Consider the following 20,590-nt stretch of genomic DNA (forward strand, 5'->3'; position numbering starts at 1 on the left):
TTAATTTTTACTGCTGCAGCCTCACCGTGCTTTACATCTGTCTCTATGAAAGAGATCATAGCACCGTCAGTGACTTTTTATGAAGACAAACAGCATGTTGAGGTGTGTAATGATCGAGCTGGTGGAAAAATCCATGAGGGTGGTCTTTTAAAGCGAGTGTTGTTTTGGCCTGATGGATTGCATGGTTTTTATTAAACCCTGCTCCCATAATTATGCAGCATACTAGTTAAGATTTGAAGAAAAACACAGTTCAGAATAAACAGAAACAGATTCACATTAATGTACTCCAACACAGCACAGAAAAAGCATCCCTAATACTGCAACCACCTCCAGAAATTCTGTCAGAAAGAAATGTGTGCATTGATTTCACATCCAACACAGGTCAAAAAGGTTTTCTAAAAAGTCATGCTAATTGCTTCACATCATGAATTAAGCATTTTAACTTAACAGCAACTCAAGATGAAACTTAGGCATTTTAAAGAGTGTAAAACCAAGTTAGCATGTGCATATACATGGTGCATTTAAGGGACAGTGTTTTATGTCAGGTAGTATTATTTTACTTTTTTTTCTCATAATATTATTTCATTTTATTTGTTATTTACTGTCTAATTATGTCTTGCCGCTTTTAATGTTGATGTAAAGCACTTTGAATTACCTTGTGTTGAATTGTGCTATATAAATACTCTTGCCTTGCCTTGCCTAGTGCTGAGGTGATTGCAGATACTCCTGACAGGGTGAGAGCTGTGGGTTTGGGGAAAAATCCTTAGGGATCTGAATGCTCCAGTGGACTTTATCAGACCTTCTTGTCAGATGGTCAGAAAGCTTTAAAAAAAATTCCAACCTGAAGCAGCTTTCAGACACCGGAAAGTACACAATATATATATAAATAAGATCGTCTGTCATCCACACCAGCCCCAAGCTGCAAAAAGGTAAAAAACAAGTGAAATGATGATTGACAGAAGAGCTTCCCTCTTAATTATTCAGTGTCATAACTACATCTACCTGAATTCATGAGAGCAGCAGAAAGAATACGTCTGAAAATACTTGCTGATATCCTCTTAAAAAATCATTTACAGTTGGTCGTCTGACATATCAGTAAGCCTCGCCTCTCAAATCAAGTTGAACCAATGGTTGTTGAGAACATTTGATGAACGCAAAGGATCCAGGGAGCAGTGCTTCTAATGCCACCTCCACGGAGATGATGATCCCGGTGGAGGTGGATGCTCTCCGACACACCACTGCAACCAACTGTGTTGTAACCCTTTCTTGCTTCAGTATTACGTGGGCAGTACGTGTTATACCAGAGGTCCTTGCTTGGGCGCAGAAAACAGACCCAAAGTCGAAAACATAACCGTGTACAACAAAGTGACACAAAGAGGAAGTTATTGTCTTGGTTTGGTTGTGGTCAGAGCAGAAAAAAACAAGATGGGCTTCAATCGGAGACGGGTATTAAATCAATGGAATCATGATAGGAGCTTTTCTCAGTGGGAGGTTGACGAAAAGCAACACCAACAGTACTTTAATGTGTCCTCTGTGATGTTTGACCTCTTTCTGATTCAGACTGCTGCTCTTGTTCAATACAACACACTACACAGCGAGCCAGTATCCGCAGCAGAGCTCCCTGACTGGTCATTTATGGTCAACTGTTGCACCGACTCACAGTAGCACCTCTTGCATTCAAGTGAATCTAGCATCTCTAATACACGTTGCATATATGTTCGACGGCGTGCACAGCTGACGTGCCAGGATATGTACGGCAGTCATGATGTTTTCACCTACGCAGTATACTATATATGTATATATGTATATGTATAACAAGTATGTTACAATGCGCTGATGTTATGTGGTTAAAAAAAAACATATGGCTCCTATGTTGTTGCAGTACTGTACTTTAATGGATCTGCACCTGTTGTTTTTTTGTGCTATCACCAGCCATATCTCTCTGGATCCTCATCTGGGTATGTGAAGTGCCCGCCCCCCGGCAACAACCTGAATAGCCCTGGTGGAGATACAGGGGCTGTATGCACTGCACACAAAGTTAGTGCTTGCGTGTTTTAGGGTATGACATTTAGTATTGATGTATGGAAAACAAAAAGTGTAAAGAGAGGACATATTTTTTTGTAACCCTTGAAGGCTCTGTTTTGGATGAATGATGAGAGTATGATTCTGGTTAGCCTTACATCCATGTCATTGCAGAGCTGGGACCCGGATCCGTACTGCAGGCGACACTGATGGACGGCGCTGTAGAGCACTCCAGGAAGCATCGAAGTCGGATACAACCCGCCTTTCACCGGCACATCATCGAGGCACCAGGCCCAGCCACGACTGTGAGAAGAAACAAGGAGGCCACAAATAGTTAAAAAGTGTATGGGGGTCTCTTTGTTATACAAACAGATCCATTCTGTAGTTTATTTTTTCTTCTCTCTGGTTCTCTTTCCCCCTCTGTGTCCGACGTAAACACAAATACTTCAGCCTTTCTCCAACCTATACGTGGTCAAGCATGAAATGCAGGATCTCGCTTGGAATAAAGTGAAAAAAATAAATACAAGAAAAACTGAACAAACAGGCAATTACATCAGAAAACACGTTTTATACTACTAGACAATGAAATGATCTGTGATGACTGCAAAAAAGAAAAAAGAAAAAACCCTCAGCTTCTTTGGTGCAACAATCAGGAAAATAAAGATTTTAAATTGATTTTCCAAATATAAAATTCTTCCATAATAGTACTATTGCGATGCAAAAGGACTAGTTTAGATCTTTGTATTCACTCAAAATGTGTCAAAATCAGCCAAGCAAGCAGTTTTATTCATGAGTAGATCTGCACTCTCTTTGCATAAATAGACACAACACATGCAAATTTGACGTGGTTCATTTTCCCACCAACAGCGTGAAAATGGTTTTACTCATCAACAGGTGGAGGTAACGGAGCAAGAAAATGGTGGAAAACCAGAATAAGTAAGTAAGAGAGTGACTCACGCAGGTGACAAAACTTCCAAAAATACTTGTATCTGTTCAATGCTGAAAGAAAATCTAGCACTATTGTGAGGTTCAATTAACATTCGCAGTATACTTGGAACAAATACAAAATTAAGTTTTTTTGTTTTTTTTTTTTATTTAATTTCACTGTGAGCAAAACTGCCAAGAAAATAATGAAGATTTCCACTCAAGTCCCAGTGGCTGATTAAATGACAGGTCTGTAACCAGAAATTGAAAATCTGAACTCGTGACAGGAATCCAGGTGTGTGCTGGCACATGTCTGATATGAATCTAATTAATCTGTTTAATGAAGCAGACATTATTAAACTTCACAACTTTAACTTCCAGTAATGATCCAGTAATGAGGTCCTCCTGATAGCCATCTGTTTCAAAAGTTTTGATGCTCTTCTGCCTTTAAAATGCACTCAGAGTCATTCCTAAAAACTCCTTGAAGTATCCGCATGAATAATCAAACACAAGCCTGGGTGTAATATCTTTATTTATAGGAGAACTTCACATGATCCTCAATCACCCAACTCTCACTACAACCTGTTAATGAAATACACGATCTAAATCCCAGTGTTTTCAATTATGACTGTGTAGACATGCACTTATCAGCCATGGAGTGCAATCATGATAAGTGCATCTTAACATTTCCTTTAATGTCATTTGAGGACATGATCCACACTGATGAAAAATACAAATCCTTAAAAACAGAGATCCTAAATACAGTAGAGGAAATGTATCTGCCTGGTTTCATTAACTGACATCTATGACTCACAACAGCCATTTAACAAATATAAATTATTGAAAAAAAAAGTTATACAATAGGAATACATTGTGAATATTTCCTGTATTATAAATGAACATAGACTTTAAATACCAAAGTCAACAACATGTTGTGATTCCATCATCAGCAGTAACTCACTTTCTTCTGAGGTTAAAATAATATTAGCGGCATAGCAATCATAGCAACAGAGTTTGCCACTTTAAATTGCTCAATCAATCTTGACAGAATTAATGTTTTGCTGTGTCGCCTGCAGACCAATTCTCCAGCTCACGGGGAGACGTTATCACCAATGCTGTACCACTGATGAACTGAAAACAGTTTTACTGGCGGTGAAAGCTTCTCTGGTTGAAGGGGCGTACGTGAAATTGGTTGAGAGATTAAATGTTTTAATAGTAGGAGTACGAATGTCCAGAGGAATGAGTTCAGCCAAGTCAATTGTAGCTTTGCGTTACTTCTGTCACTCAGACTCAGTCTCTGTTCAGTCTGTCAATGAAAGCAAACAACTCTTCAAAATCAGGAGCTGAATGTTATTACATTATAATGGACTAGCAAAGTGTTCAGGGTCCACCCGAAGTTAAGTCTGTTGACAAAGTCTGGCTCCAACCTGTGACCGTTAACAGGATTACTTTGTGGTTTTCTTTTGTTCAGAGAGGAAGGCGGGAGTTCTGACGAAACTGTCAGTAAAGTTTGAAGGTAAGTACTTGGATCCTTGTCTGAACAAAAGAAAACCACGAAGCTATCAATCTGAAGACATAATGAACACAATACAACTATAACGTTAACAGGATTCATGCAGGTATAATGAATGAATAACGAGGAATGAAAAGCTTTTATACACGTCACAATGGTACAGTAGGTCTTTAAATCAACCTCCAATGATCAAGAAAGCAGTAGCACAAAAGGATGCCGATTAAGTTATAACAAACTATCTCTTTGACTCCAACCGTTTTACCGTTATCTTAAAGAACGAGCTCAGACAAAGGACGTACGGATGAACCGTTTGATTCTTTGAAGCCACCATTATGAAATGACCCGACACCAAAATCTCAGTAATGAAAGCTTTGATAAGATTATGTTGAGCCCGCAGTGATTACATAAATGAGAGCTTTGAGATATGAGTTTCAATCATGTTACTGGCATATGGCAAAGATAATATAAAACTATATACAAGGAGTTTTGTAGAGTTGTGGTGAGTCTGCGTTGCTGGTTCCCTGAGTGTTGCCTCGCACTAAAGAATTGTGTCTGTGTTTGAAAAGTGAAAAGTGTTTGTTTTCTTTGTCTAGATCTGGCTCCTGGTGAAGGTCCAGGAAAAGTTAGTCAGTCCAAATAGATGAAGGCCAACTTGGCGGTTTGCTTGCCTGGAAGGGTCAGCTGGTCTGGGTGCTGCCAGGACAAGTGGCCAACAAGCTAGAAGCTGTCAACCAGTTAGCCAGATAGCACCCAAGCACCACATGGCTTTCAGATAAAGACACTCACAAATCCCAGTAGGCTTTGCATTTCAAACCTGGATGTGATATAGCATAGTAAAGCCTAGTGTATATAGTGTATACTGTCGTGTGTTGGGGCCAGTAGTCATAGCTGCAGCTATAGGATAAGACTACAGTAGTTTGTCTTAAACTTAGCTTTGTTGTAGACATGCTGCTATAGTCCTACGCTGCAGGGACACACCAACATGCTGAGCGACACCCATCACTTCTTTTGTTCTCCTCCTCTTCTCTTTCCTTTCTTCAGATCAACCCTCAGTTATAAATTAGAGGTCTCATAACTATCATTGTTCTCCATTGTTCTTGTAGTTTGTTGTGATAGTCTGCCCCCTCCTTGTTTCTTCTGTGCATGTTTACAGGCCAGAGCCTCAGGAGCTGCATGCTGCCCTGCAGTCCCACCCTATGATCATCCCGCTGCTTACCCCCATCTGGCTATATAGATGTCTCTGTTGGATATTTAAGGCTGAATTATGCTTCTGCGTCAAAACGACGCCGTGTCTACGGCGTGTGGTTTTTGTACACGCAGAGGACACGCCGTCACATGCGCCGTCAGTGACGTGCACCTCCCGAAAATTGTAACTACGCGTCGAGGAGACGCCGACCACACGCAGACCGAGAGGGCTGTGATTGGTTCGTTTGAAAGCGAAGCATTTCCGGTTTCCGGTTTGAAGCAGTAGTGAACTTCCAGGGCTTTTTTCTTCGTTTATGTGTGATTTTTTTTGTTTTTGTTTTTTGCACAATAGTTGTCCTTATTTCTTTGATTTACTGTGACCGGAAAAAGTCGGATAAACCATTCAGAAAAAGATCGCTAACTAGTGGCCGCGGGGGGTACTGCACCGCGACCAAATGGAGAGACGGAGAAGTCTGAACGGTTCGTGACGGCGTCACGGCTGCGCCGTGTGCTCTGCGTGTGTGTGACGCAGAAGCATACTGACACCTTTACACACATCCTGTCATCACATAGAGACGACTGAAGTGCAGAAATTAAAATGTTATCCATGAGTGTGTCAGGATTGAAGTGCAGCTCAAGAGAGCAAATCCATGTAACTCAAAATGAATGCTCCACCAGCAGATCACTTGTGTACATGATCAAATGTCTCATATGTGCGAGATATATCCCCTATAACTCTGATAACTAATTTGACTAATCTGACATTCACGGTTCCTTTATGCAGCCAGTAACAGAACGTGGCCTTTCATGGTCGTTCAGGAATTTAGACTCTGAAAATTAAAGGGTTGCTCTGTTCATGAGTAGCTCATCTGTGTGATAATATCACTGAGCTCAGTGTGACCTCCCACATTCCACATAAAATAACACCTACAGACCAAACCTCAGAGGCAGAGCGAGCTGTGGGGGCTGCTGGCGACAGCAAAACCCACTGACAATACAGGTCTTGTCTTGTGGTCAGTGTCAGAGATAAGACGGACAAAATTGGGATCAGTTGAGGCATTTATCAGAAAAAGAATGGAAAGACGGGAGACTGTGATGACTTGAAATGATCAACGCAGAGAAATGTTCAAGTAGTCAGGTGAGTCTTGATGTCAAAAGACACAAGGACAAAAATATGGACATAAAATACAACTAAAAAACTTGTAAACTTGTTAAATTGCAGGTTAACTGTAAATTTCTTTTGTCACGTATTTAAGGCGTATTTAATAGGTTGTCAAGAAATATGTACAGGCACTGTACAAATATTAATGTTAACCACCTACAACAACATGCTGAAATGCTAAAGTAGGACGGCTATACTTCTTTATGGAAGAACAAGGTTATTTCATCTAAATTAAATAGACTTTTTTTTTTTCTTGTTTTAGTGCAGACAACAGCTGTCTCCTTCCTCAGTCACGCATACAAACACAGATTACTGGCTTTTTCTGTCTCAGACTCCCATATGGGTAAATATCATCCTGTGGCTCGTGTTTTTCCCCCTTACAGCAGAGTCAAAAAGCTACCGTCCTGTCATATAGCTGAAAACCAACAGAATGAATTCCAGATGCTCTGAGAGGAAAAACTGGGGCAAGTACGCTGAAACGTTTCAGACTTCAAGTCTTTGATGCGGCAGCCGACACACACACTTTTTTCATTTTTTTTTTTGGTTAAAACTGACAAGTGTACAGAGATGTATCCTACATATGGAGTTTTCACTGCCACTGTGGCATTACAGTGTCTAAACTGTAAAGTTGGTCATCTGGAATGCTGCGTGGATAAACATTTATCTCAATGCAAGATTAACAACATGGGGAAAAAAAACCTGCAGAGAAAATCCATCACAGAAAATCAGACAGGCATTACACTTCATTCAGGTTGGACTGCAATATCATTCATGCAGTAAAATGGTCTTCAACAACTGATGTCATTTGAATTGGTTCTGCTTTTTTGTGGCAGTTTGGTTCAAAATCTAAATCTGTTCAAAGAAGATATTGATTAAATGAAAAGAAAGAGGAGCATCGTTCCCTTCAAGTTGCAGTGACTGAGGCACACTTTTACCCTGTGATGTGGCAATGAAAGAACAATGTTTTTAAATTAAAGTTATTTTTAAAACAAGATTACTGCATGAGTCCCTGAACCCTCGTTGAGTGATGATTCAGTCACTTATTTTGTGTCAGAGTATTTTAAGATTGTGATATCGCAGCTTCGATTGCTGCGATTGTGAAACCGCAGCAATCGAGGAGCAGGATTTATATTTATTCTTAATTTTAATGACTAAAGAAGAGTTAGGGAGGTAATTTGAAAATACATAGAATTTTTCCAACTCGGCTTTGTTCTTCTCGAGCTTCCAGTAGTTAAAGTTTGGGGTTAGGGATTTGTTTTCACATAGGGTTACTGTACCTGTCGTGTTGCGTCTCTGCTTTTTCATCAGTGTTGGGGAGGAATATAAAAACGTATTCAAAAAGCTCTGTGCGTGACATTAGAATGATAAATGCATGATAAACAGCAACCACATACATGCAGATATTCTCATACAAGTGAAGAGAAATTTGAACAGGAAATAACCTGTGCTGAAATACTTGGCCTTGAACATATTTTCTATTAAGTACAGAGCACAAGACGCCTCTTTGATCACTGAAGAAAAAGCTTTAAATACGAGTCAGCAACATATTGATATCAGATGCCGTCTTCCTGCATTAAAACAGAATTCTGACCATCTGCTGCCTGAATCTCAGTATAAAATATAAATTCATCTCTATCATCTCAGTATAAATGAATACTTGTAGTGAGTGTTCAGACTGTTCAGAAGCGAGACACCCCACTGAAGACTAATTTCCTGCATCTAGTCTGGGGGAAATATAAAGGAAATATAAATACGGACACAGATTCTCCAGTTAGCTGGATAGGGACATATTTTTCACAAGCCAGACATCTGAACATGATAATAAAATGTTTTTTTTTCTCTCTCCCCCTCTCTCTCTCTCTCTAAAGACCAGCGAGTCAATATATCTGAACTTTGTTTAAAGTCAGCTTGTGTTTCTGCTCATTCTTGCAGAGCTCTTTGCACACGACGGACCCATATCAGGTTTTGACAGTGAAAAAAAAAAAAAAAAAACAAGCAACAGACAAGGTTTGCAGCAGCTCACGCCCACTTCTCTGGATTTTATTTCACTGTAGTTGAACCTCAAGATATTTCAAAATTTGTTTCACCTGCTTCAATTTTTTTATTTTTTTTATTGTACTACATAATTTGCTGGAGCACATTTCAGGAACATTTGGTACAGTATGTCTCTGTAATGTTTACATTCTGGCACTCCTGTCCTGTTCTTCATGTAAAAATGTCACATCATAAAAGGCCACTCATGTGGAATATTTTTGTTTTAGAAATTATACTATACTACTGTCATTTAGCAGGTGCTTTTATCCAAAGCGACTTACATATGAGAGAACAACACAAGCACAAAAATCACAAAGGAGGATACAGCTGGATAAGTGCTGGTCAGACTGCTGAGAGTCCAGTTGGACACATGTGCTGTCACGCCAGTGCTAGAATATCTTTTTTTTTTTTTAAATAAGAAAGCTACGTCTAAGAAGACACCATCTTGACGTAAGTGCATGCATCTTACTAGATGCCGAAGTGCTCCTTAAAAAAGCTGGGTCTTTAGACTGCTCTTTTCTTTTTAGAAATTCTGCTCATATTTATTCACTGAAGCGGCTGCAGCCTGATGTGAAACAGCTGGAATGAGAATGCACAACTTTAAATCCGAGACCAAGGTCCTGAGTTGGAAAAGGGTGAAGTGCCCTCTCTGGGTCGGGGATCAGGTGCTGCACCAAGTGGAGGAGTTCCAGTATTTCTGGGTCTTGTTTACAAGTGAAGAAAGAATGGAGCGGGCGATTGACAGGTGGAAGAAAGTGCAGAAAGTGCAGGCTGGCCACTCCAGTGCCTGCACTTTTTTTTGTAACTGTGCCCTTGTAATGTTTAAAGAATGTGGTTTTGCATTCACATGTTGAAACATGCACACACTTACCTGAACACACTTATCTTGAAGATTGGATAGGCATAAAACCAATTAGACGGACAAAGCATGCGCCAGCAGCTATTTTTGAATCATGGCTCTTGGACATTTCCTGTTTGAGTCATAAAACCCACTCCAGTTAATTTGACACTGGTTTGGGGCATTCTGAACTGGTGGAAATGATCGTGAACTGGAAGGGTACCAGACCCAGTACATGAAAGACCATTTTCACAAAGTGAATGTGTATGAATGGCCAGGTTTACAATTCAATTCAATTTAATTTTTATAGCGTCTATTACAATACAAGTTGTCTCTTGGTGCTTTCCAGAGACCCACAGCATGACCCCCGAGCAATTATTACATAAACAATGGCAAGTAAAGACTCTCAGAGCGGGAGAAAACCTCAAGCCAAACAGTGGCAAGGGACAACTCCTCATTAAGAGGAAAGAAATCGGAGGCTGCTGCCGAAGACCAGCCGGGTAAAGCAGGAAAAAGGAGAATGAAGAACGTAATAGCTGCACATCAACCGGAACAAAGATGACACTCTGATTCATTATCAGTGTGATTGAGACATGTTAGCTCAATGTTGGTCTGATTATCATACAACCTGCAGTTAAGTTTCAATATACTTAATTTACCCACTGTCCTAAACGTGCTAAGAGAGTTCAGATTTAAAACGGCTTAAATCTGAGCTAATTTAAGCTTTCATTTTGACCTCATTTGAAAACAGTAGACTAAATGGAAGAAATCTGCCTTTCATCCAAATTTAAAAAACAGTTTTAAGATGTCTTTCAGAAATTTGAATTCTCTTATTAGACCATGCAAGTTATATTTCCATCAACCCATCACTCAGCTATCTGAATTTATGTTTTATGTTTCACTGAGAAGTCAGAGGTCCCAGATCTGTTCAGTAAAGTAATTAAGGAATTATGTGGAGGTGTGCAGCAGTGTCAATTTTCTTCTGTGCTTTAGAACATAAACTTTAGGAATCAGTAGGAAAACACAGTCACGATTCTCAATGTGAAACCTTGAAGGCTGAAGGCTTGAACAAAGCCGCTGGCACAGTTTGGCACGAAAAGCCAAACCTGAACTTTCTATCCGTCAGCAAACAGTCTGAAAACTGTGGCTTCGGATGCCTTGAATTTCTTCATAACCTTTCTTTCGATTCCTGCCAAAAAATGTTGATTAATTTGAGTGAAATTGGTCTTATGACCAATATGGACTATGCTACAGACAAAGTGCATTTTGTATTGTGCTTTGTATGACTAAAATGGCCAGAATGATCTCTGTGTCATTTTGGAAGAAGTTATGCTTAACAAACATTGTTGAAAATGTGCAAGATTAAGCATGAACCAGGACTGAGCCCTTGCGAACAGAAATCTAGGAGAAGCACAATCTAACCCGTGCCTGTACACCGGCAGAAAAATGCAGTTGCCTCCCATTAAAAAACAAAAAGGCAAAAAAATAAGTAATTTTTGTATCGTAAAAAAATGGCATGAGTTTTGTGTCTATACAGGCCTTATTTACCAAAAGAGTGAGTCCTGAGATAAATTGAGGTGTATATACTTTGTTTAGATACCTGTAAAAAGGTGTATTCCTTGATCCAATATTATTTTTACTTTATAACACAATACATTAAATAATATGAACCCCACATTGCTTTTCAGACATTTATACGGATTCATAAAATACTTTTTAATAAATGAATCCTTAAACATGTGCAACAGCAGGGCTGTCTGACATGTGTTCAGATCAAGCAACACTCACTCTAGGAAGCGGGTGATATACTGGCGACTGCAGCGAGACCACCTGGGCAGGGAGGTGCCGTACAGGAGCTGTGGAGACATGACCAAAGGTTGCTTCCCAATGGGTTCACAGTCATTACCGCTGCCATCATGCTGCATCCCAAAGCTGTGACATAAAAGGAAATCCGAACAAAGCAAGCGATTAATGCAGGGAAACAGCATGTAATCTGTACATCAAAGTAAAGCCAAATCATGAAACAACCAAGAAACCTGGGTCTGCGAACAAATGCAGCATTAATGACACATCATGTTGCAGCAGCAAAGTCTGAAAAGTGGTGATAAAAACAAAATTTCCATCTTCATTCATTGGAAACTACTTGCATTAAATATTTCTATAAAATGGCTGTGTTGATAGGTAAGGATGATTCAAACTTTCAAGATGGTAAGTCCAGTAATATATATAATGCCTTTAGAGTGGATTTATACTCTCCCTCTGTGGTCAAGTGTGACACCGAGTTGCATACTTGCTTACTTTAATTAAATGTTGGCAACTCAGAGAGGATACTTTTTCAAAAAGGCAACTGGCGTTAAATGAAGCTAACGGATGAGCAAGTCCTGGTTATTGTTATTGTAGAGGTTCACTAGCCCAGGCCACAAGCGCCACCACTCTCTCACCTGCCTGCCCTGCAGAACTCATGTGGAGCAGAGATGGGCGGTATTGATGATTTAAAAAGGCATATTTAGTATTTATGATTTAGTATGTATGCAATTAAAAATGCTTGTCCCAAATACAAATTGCATTTTGTAATTTGCATTTCATTTTGAAGATTGAAAAGTGCATATTAGATATCTAAATACGTTCCTGGTTTTTATTGTGTAGTTTAAAAATGCTAAAATTCTTCCTGGGATGTCTACAAAATGACCTGACTGATAAAAACGATTCAGCCTGAGCTGTTGTTCAGAACACAGGTACAGTAGATCTGAAGAAAATCCCTCCAGCGCAGGTGAGTCATAACCTTCTTGAGTCTCTTAGTCGCCTCTAACTTTTGTACAACAATCAAAATAAAGAAGGCAAGTCGACCACATACAATTTTTGGTAACTCAAGTCATGATGAAATAGTAACTATGAATTCAATTTAAAAATCAGACTGATTGAGAAGAGGTGACATGACATATAAAGGATAAATGTGCCTGAAGGCTCATACAGAGGATGAGGAGGAGCTTCTTTCATCAGGCCATCCGCATCCTCGTCAAACACTGAACTGAACAACACCTAAATGGCTATGTTCAGTGTACAAAATTCAGCTAAATTTGTGCACATCAACAGTTACATTCATTTGCACATCTGGCCCTATTTTAGTAGTATACTTATTTTACTTTATCTTTAATCTTCATTCTATATTCTGTTTTGTGCTGCAGCCATACTGTATTATGTTGTTGTTGTTACTATGTTAAGCATCCAGACCAGGTACACAAAGCATTTCACTGCACGTTGTATGTCATGTAGAGTGTGGATGTGACGAATAAAGACAATTGGAATTTGAAAAGTGAAGATGACTTCAGTACACACTCTGCTGCACTCTGAGGCAGTGAATGTTTGAAATTAGCATACACAAACTGCAGGACAAATTCTTTTAGGTTGCAGATGACAGCAGTGCTGAATAAAGACATTAAACTGAGTTAGGGAAGCTGCTGTGACTTTGGCTCCCTAAAGGATTTGGAGGAATGCCAGATCACAAGGGCTAGTTCTGCCTGATCTAAAGACAGATTATTACAATAGGCATGCTTGCGTTTGCGCGTGTAATGAAACCTTACTTGTGTCCCAGCTCATGTGCTACAGTGAAGGCCATCGGGAGCCCCGTGTCTTCACTAATGCTGCAGCTGCGATGCGGCTGACACATTCCTGCCACGTGGGACAGACCCAGAGTCTCACAAGGCACGTTGCTGGCTGCACAGATGTCCTTCCTTTGGAAAGCAGAGACAGTAAGATACGTTATCAGCAGCCATTTAAGAAATGTTTTTGTTTAAATAACAAAAAAAAAAAATTAAGAAATCATGTGGGCAATACCAAGTATCCCCATTAATCAGTAGTTTGTGGCTGAACCGTTAATCTCAACAACTTGAAGTACTGTAGTTGTTTCCTGTACGACTTCATCAGTCTAACATCACTGAAGAGGAGTTTTGGTAACTTTCTTTGGTAAAAATTAAGTTGGTTGAAGTTTTCTGGTATTAGCTTCTGCACAGTTCTATTAAAACACAGTTTTAGTTGGACTGAAGTCTGAAATTGGGTTTGGCTACTGCAAAACCTTGAATCATTTCTTTTCAAATTTCTGACGTAGATTTACTGGAGTACACTGGATCATTGTCCTGTTGCATGACCAAGGTTAAACAAAGCCTTTACTGTCAAACGGCCTCGGGAATACTCCGGCGTACAGAGCAGTTCAGGGTCAACTCAACTGAAAGACAGACTGGTCCTGCAGCTTCCAAACAACCACAAGTCATCCCACATCCATCATCGTGCTCGACAATGGGTATAAGGTGTTTCAGTTGAAATGCTTTTTGTTTTTTGTGAAACATGGCACTGCTCATCAAAGTCGTTTAGTCAACATCCGTTGTGCGTCAACGTTTTGGTTTTTATAAATACATTTAGCGGACACTTCTATCCAAAGCGACTCACAAGAGAGAAATACAATCAACCTACAGTAACATAGCAGGTCAAAAAGTAGCGGTAGATAAAACAGTGTTTAAATAAGCCACTAAGATGGCATTCAAGTGCTAGGGATGTTAAAGGGGTAATGGGGGAGGGCAGTTAAGGACAGATTGTTTTATATGGGGGAGACATTTTCCTGCAAACCATTCCAAACAAACCAAGCTTGCTCAATCTAGTTGTGTTGTCATGGACTAGTTTACATGCAGTCAAAATTCGGGTTAAGGTCAATATTCCGGTTACTGAAACATTTGGAATATTCCGTTTACATGCGTGAGCAAACAGGGTTATCCCTGTATACATGGTGATTAATCATTTGGGATATCTCGATCAAACCAGCGACGTGCAGAGAACATCATGACGCAATTCCCGTCATTTCCGCGTCCTATTCCTGTATCCAAATTTAACAACAACTGTGGCGGACACAATTACGGACCTCGCACCCATCAGGATTGTAGGGAAGGGGGCCTGGTCATGGGGAGATTTACGGTTGCTAAGTTACGCGTGTTCTCTGACAGTTGTCAGTTGTTTGTTGTCAGTTGTTATTCCGTACGGCAGATAATGAACAGCCCAGTAGAAGTCGCCTTCTTTTGCGCTTTGGTGCTGGTACTGACCCACCACCAGTACTTAACACAATTCCTCATCGCCTTATTCACTAATGGAAGGCGAGAACGTGAAGAAATGGCAAATGGAGCCGGAGCATGCGCAGAAAACAAATTCATGTTCCGTTTGATGGGGATATCCCGTTAAGAGTTTGCATGACCAAATATTCGGGTTAAGAAAAGGAGTAACCCAGGGGTCATATTCTGGTTTTTAAAAACCGGAATATGAGCAAATTCGGGTTATTCAAAGGGGTTATTGGTGTTTACATGGCCGTGCAAAACCGGGTTATTGCTAATATTCCGGTTTTAAAAGGGTTATTGACTGCATGTAAACGCAGTCATGGACTTTAACATTTTAATGCTAATTTAGGCCTGTTGAGTCTGAGATGTAGTTCTTGGCTGTATTTTGGGATAATTTTGCTATAGTAGGTTGTCAACTCCTGCAAATACCATGTTTAAGTCTTCCACTCTCGCAGCCTGCTTCAGTCTACTGTCCCGACACTCAACTCAAAGCATTTGGAAACGGTTTTGTAGAACTTTCCGGATCCAGGTGTGCAGCAACAATTGTTTCTCTCACACATGTCTTTCTTGGCGTTGTGTTAAAGGAACATTCTGGATTTAAAACATCCCTAGGTCTATTATTAAATGTTATGAAGCATGAACTTTCATTAGGGAGCTAAATGACATGAATTGAAGCAGTACTGAGTGAGAACAAAATCTGCCTACATCAAAATAAATACATTATTTTTAGCCTCTGACTGGATTAAAAAATCTCCTTCCACCTAAAAAGTCAGGGTAAGGTTCCTAGTGAGAAACCAAAGTTTCATTACAAACTAGGGCTGAACGATTAATTGCATTTGCGATAATATCGCGATGTGATAAAACGAGATTTTCTAACCGCAAAGGCTGCGATTTGACCAGTCACGTCATCTGGTCACGTGATCTGGTCACGTTGCCGGCAGCGAAAAAAAGTCAACAGTGCCGCATGTCCGCCTGTAACCTACTGTTTCTACCATGGCCTCAGTGTTAGGGCTCGGCCAGGTGGGGCTTTATAAATATATGGGCTTTATAAACGTATTAAATATATGAGCGCGGAGTCGGCGAGGAGCTGCGCGCGGCGCGGCGCCGAGCACGAGCCGGGCGCACAGCGAGTTGCGCTGTGAAGCCTGATTTATGGTTCCGCGTTAAATCGACGCAGAGCATACGCCGAAGGGTTACGCGGCGACGCGCACCATACGGTGCACGTACCGCGTACCATACGGCGTTGGCTCTGCGTTGGTGTAACGCGGAACCATAAATCAGCCTTAAACCACACCTGCAGCAGGTTAAACAGCGGGGCTGCGAGTTCATTGCTGGTTCGTTTTGTTAACTCTGAAAGCTTTATTGGTTTGTTTGTTAGTTTGCTGGTGTTTTTTTGTTCTCTCTGTGATTTTTGAGTTATTTATGAAGAAGTTCTGAGTTCCCTGTGAGCAGTACTCGAGTTGAAGGGGGATGAAATAAAAACGGTCCAAATCATCACCCCCCTGTAAAACTGCCATCCCTCCTTTCCATCCCTTATGTCATTTCATCAATGAATGTGGTTTTACTGCTATTTCAACATTTAGAGTCATCACCAGAAAAATAACACCAGAAAAATAACTTATTTGACAATTTTCACCTGTTTCAAGTAAATTTTCACTTGAAATAAGTAGAAAAATCTGCCAGTGGGACAAAATTTATCTTCTTATTACAAGCAAAACAATCTTGTTCCACTGGCAGATTTTTGTACTTATTTCAAGTGAAAATCTACTTGAAATGGGTGAACATTTTTGTTTTTTCCAGTGATGAGTCTTTCTTTAAGTGTAATGACATTTTTTTTTTACTAAAATGAGACATTAACTAGAAATAAGACAAATATTCTTGTTAAGATTTTGAGTTTTTGCAGTGATCCATGTTACTTATCCTGTGAAGGACAGAGTCATATTGATAAGTTCAGAAAACAGTTTTTTATTGTTGTGTTTTGATGTATTTGATGTAAGTCCAGTGGATATTTAAAGCTTTCAGAAGGCTGCATTTAACTGCTGCTATGTCATTCCTGCAGTATTTCTGCAGGTGTTTTGGTCACTGCTATTATTTGTAATATATTATATTATTTGTAATCAGCACAAATTATCTGTCCCCATATGATAAAATCCACCATCCCCCCTGATTCTTTTTTTTTACAACTCGAGTACTGCCTGTGAGGAAGGTTTTTTGTTGTAGTTTTTCTGTGTTTTTCTATTAAACTACGCCTCGTTTTGGCTAAAGTTTAACCCGGTTTGGTGTCGTGCGATTGGGTTCAGAGAGAACGACCCATGTGTAGACGTGTTAAAGAGGTAAAGGCACAGATTTGTTTTCTTTATTGTTGTAATCTGTGCTTTAAATAAATCTGGCATTGTTTATTATAAAATAGACTGATTTATTGCTTGTGTAGTTGAAAAATACATGAGAACAGGACCTTGAAAAAAATAATTGCATATTAAATCGCAATCGCAATATTGAGGAAAAAAATCGCAATTAGATTATTTTCAAAAATCGTTCAGCCCTATTACAAACCAGTTTTAACTTTGTAAGTGAACAAAAGTGTATAAAAAGAACTGTGACGGATAAGAAGACCATAATATGTGGCTACCAATATCACGCAAACATATTTAGTCATTAATAAGCAACTACTGATCCAGTTCTGTTAATCCACTTAAGCAACACAAAAATGCTCCAGCCAAGCTGACGCCTGTGCTCACATCAGTCTGCACACGTGCTCATAATCAATTCATCAAGGGTTGATGGTTAGCAGAGATTGGCTGATTAGACACAATGGAAAAAAAGCCATATGATGTTCACCTGAGGTTGTATTTCCCTGATACTAATACAGATAATAATCAAGTTATGAATATAGCAGAACAGAACCCTTTTCAGCCACATATACATGACGGGTTTCAAGGGAAATTCCCCCCTCCACACAGATCTTTTGTGCTGCAATCCTCTTTTGACATCACTGTTAAAGTCTTGAATCCACTTCAGATGTGCAGCACATGCAGCAGTGTTGCAGACGCTGGACAAATCCCATTTGCTTTGGATCCGTGGTATAGGCTATAAATCTAAACCACTGACTCATCCATATACTTTCAGAGCAAAGTGGCTCCAACCAAAGTGCCAAGGTTGTATTATCTCAAAGTTTTTTCAGCTGATAGCCACTTCAAACACAGTCTTTGAGTACATTGCTCAAATGCAAAAAGAGGACTGGCAGCATGCAGGAGGTCTGGGGTTATGTGGACATAAAACAGAATAAATGACATTCACTCTAAGAGGCAGATGAAAGAAAAACATCAGAAGGAAGATAATGAGTGAGGTAAAAAGCTTACAAGGAAAATCGATGTACATATTTTGAACCTTTAACGAACATTACCACCTTTCTCCACACTAATCTTTTTTAATACATTTGAGTTAAAAAAGACACTGTTCTCAACGTTATGTCTTCTTCTTCACTCATCCTGCACGTGTGTCTTGGGCCTCTCCTCTTCATCTTACGTCAAGCTTCTTTTTTTTCCACTGTACCTTTACAGATAACTGGTCTCATAGCTATGAGATTCTACAAAATCCGTTTTTTTTAAGCAGTAGAAATTATCATTATTCTAACTGCACTCCTTTAATTTACAGTGTTATTAAAAAGAAAGTTGTTTGTTTAAATGTTTAAGGTTCCACATTTAAGGCAGCAAACAAACAGCACATCAGTGCCAGATATCTTTTTTCATTGGTACTTTTATTTTTCCACTTTATCTGGTTCACAAAGAAGATTATTTAATTATTTTCTTAATTGTTGATTTAACTTATTTTAACAATTTTAATACACCAACAGAGGTGCATGCATCTTTAATTGTGAAACAGTTGCAAAATGAATGAATGAATGAGTGATGGATACGTTTCTGCAACTACAGGATTACCTTCTTCAATTACTTTTTACTATAAAAAGACCAGAATTTATCAAATTCTGTTGTTCTAAGAACTCAAGAAAAAATTTGCTCATCAGTCACGAGATGACTTTAAACAACTTTACTTTTGAATTAAAATACCACTTGAAGTTCATTAAGTAAAGATCTGATAACTATTCAGTCTGTCCATGTTAATTCAGCTCAAATGTTTCAGATAATCAAGAACAAAAACAAGAAAACAAAGATATTAGCGACAGAAGGGATTCTGCTTTCATGCTTCCCCCTGGAACCATCGAAATGTGTAACTGCAATGGAAAAGCATGACTAAAACAAATTGCAAATTGCATAAAACAAACAGTTTGATGAATTGAGTGTAGGTTACCTGGTGAGCAGCACAGCCACGTCATGGTGCAGCGGGTGTTCGTCTCCTTTCATGTTGAGTTTCTTCTGCCACTTGCAGAAGCTGTTCAAGCTGTTATCAGCGTGGTGTGTAATCTTCAGGTCATCCTGTTTAGATGCATGTCGCAGTTGGATCAGATGGAAGAGATTAAACAGAAAATATGTTACATTGGTAGCAGCTAATGGTTGTTAATAGTGCACAGCAAGGAGAACACACACTACAATGCCATGAAAAACGCTATTCACCTTATCACCTTATATTTAACATCAATCTCTTTTTGGAACAGATGTGCAAATACAATTGGATACAATCGGCCTTATTCTTGGTTCTACTGCACCACTGATGACGTGATAACTGCATTCATTCAAACAAAAGGTATGGTTATTTTGATTCCATCCCTCAAGTTCTACTTTGTATTGATGTCTTATTTGGATTCATAAACCGCTACCATTGGAAACTCTGGTTCTGATGTGGAATGAGGTGGATAAACAGTCTTTGGTTCAGCTGCATCATAACTGCTACTGTTATGTGATTACAGCCTTTATTAAAACCTCAGGACTAGTTGTTAATTGACTCCATTTCAAACAACCATTTTACTATTCATTTAAACAAAGCAAAATAAAAGGAACATTGTGTTGACGCCTGATAACGTGGTAATGTAAAAGCAATAATTATTTGAACTGGAATAACCTCAGCTTGATTCATTATGGACATGACTATTAAAGTTTATCTATACAGGTTTGAAAATAAACTTTAAAAATACAGTCAGAGCTAATCGTGTCATGTTCTGGTGTAAACAATGAATTGCATCTGCACAGAAAAGAAAATCCAAAATATTTTAACTGACACCAAAATCCTGAAGTGTCTAATGCAAACACTTTAATTAGGGCACTGTGGGCGTTCTCTTTTAGATCATTACGCTGTTAAAACATCACATGTTCAGTCAAACAGGTTTGTTTGGTTCGATTTTATTTGAATACAAATCTGTCATGTGCTATGTATGTATAACCCCCCCCCCATTTAATTTCCATTCAAAATAAGTAAATCTGAATTCAATAGTATTTCCAGGCGATTTGTTAATCAAGTTTATCGCAAATGTGTAAACGTATTTTCACATCTCCGGCAGCGCTGGATGTGATATAGCTGGCCAATCTAAAGTAATTCAAATTTAGTTTTCCACTTCTTTTGGCCTCTTTACTATGATGTAGATGTGCTATAACAGTACTTAACCATTAATCATTACTGCATTACATAATGGCTTTTCTTTTGAATAATCATCCGAATAATCATCTGCTGCCTTCATCTTCTTGACAATTCTCTCGAAAGCGATAGCAGCAGTTGCAATAATTAACTAAATATGTTTCTGTCCACATTCTTCAAAGTTAGCATTTCCTTTTTTGCTGTTTTGAAGAGAAGTCTCGCAGGAGGACACACGTGGAGAGCTACAAGATTCACGCTTATTCCAAAAACAACATTTGTTGGTAAAACCC

The 20,590-nt window shown here is 39.2% G+C and overlaps 1 protein-coding gene across 5 annotated transcripts in view; it reads right to left on the bottom strand.

The window, feature by feature from the left end:
• The window catches only part of LOC133459492 (A disintegrin and metalloproteinase with thrombospondin motifs 7), a 142,531-nt gene that overhangs the window by 80,449 nt on the left and 41,492 nt on the right, over positions 1-20,590 (bottom strand). For all 5 annotated transcript variants that reach the window (XM_061739486.1, XM_061739506.1, XM_061739477.1 and 2 more), the window contains exons 6-9: positions 19,083-19,207; positions 13,260-13,409; positions 11,467-11,610; positions 2,181-2,325 (exon numbers count right to left, since the gene is read on the bottom strand). In XM_061739486.1, coding sequence (XP_061595470.1) covers positions 2,181-2,325; positions 11,467-11,610; positions 13,260-13,409; positions 19,083-19,207 — 564 coding nt within the window. The remainder of the gene's footprint in view (positions 1-2,180; positions 2,326-11,466; positions 11,611-13,259; positions 13,410-19,082; positions 19,208-20,590) is intronic.

Source organism: Cololabis saira, chromosome 2 (genome assembly GCF_033807715.1).
Source record: "Cololabis saira isolate AMF1-May2022 chromosome 2, fColSai1.1, whole genome shotgun sequence".
Classification (NCBI taxonomy): Eukaryota; Metazoa; Chordata; class Actinopteri; order Beloniformes; family Belonidae; genus Cololabis; species Cololabis saira.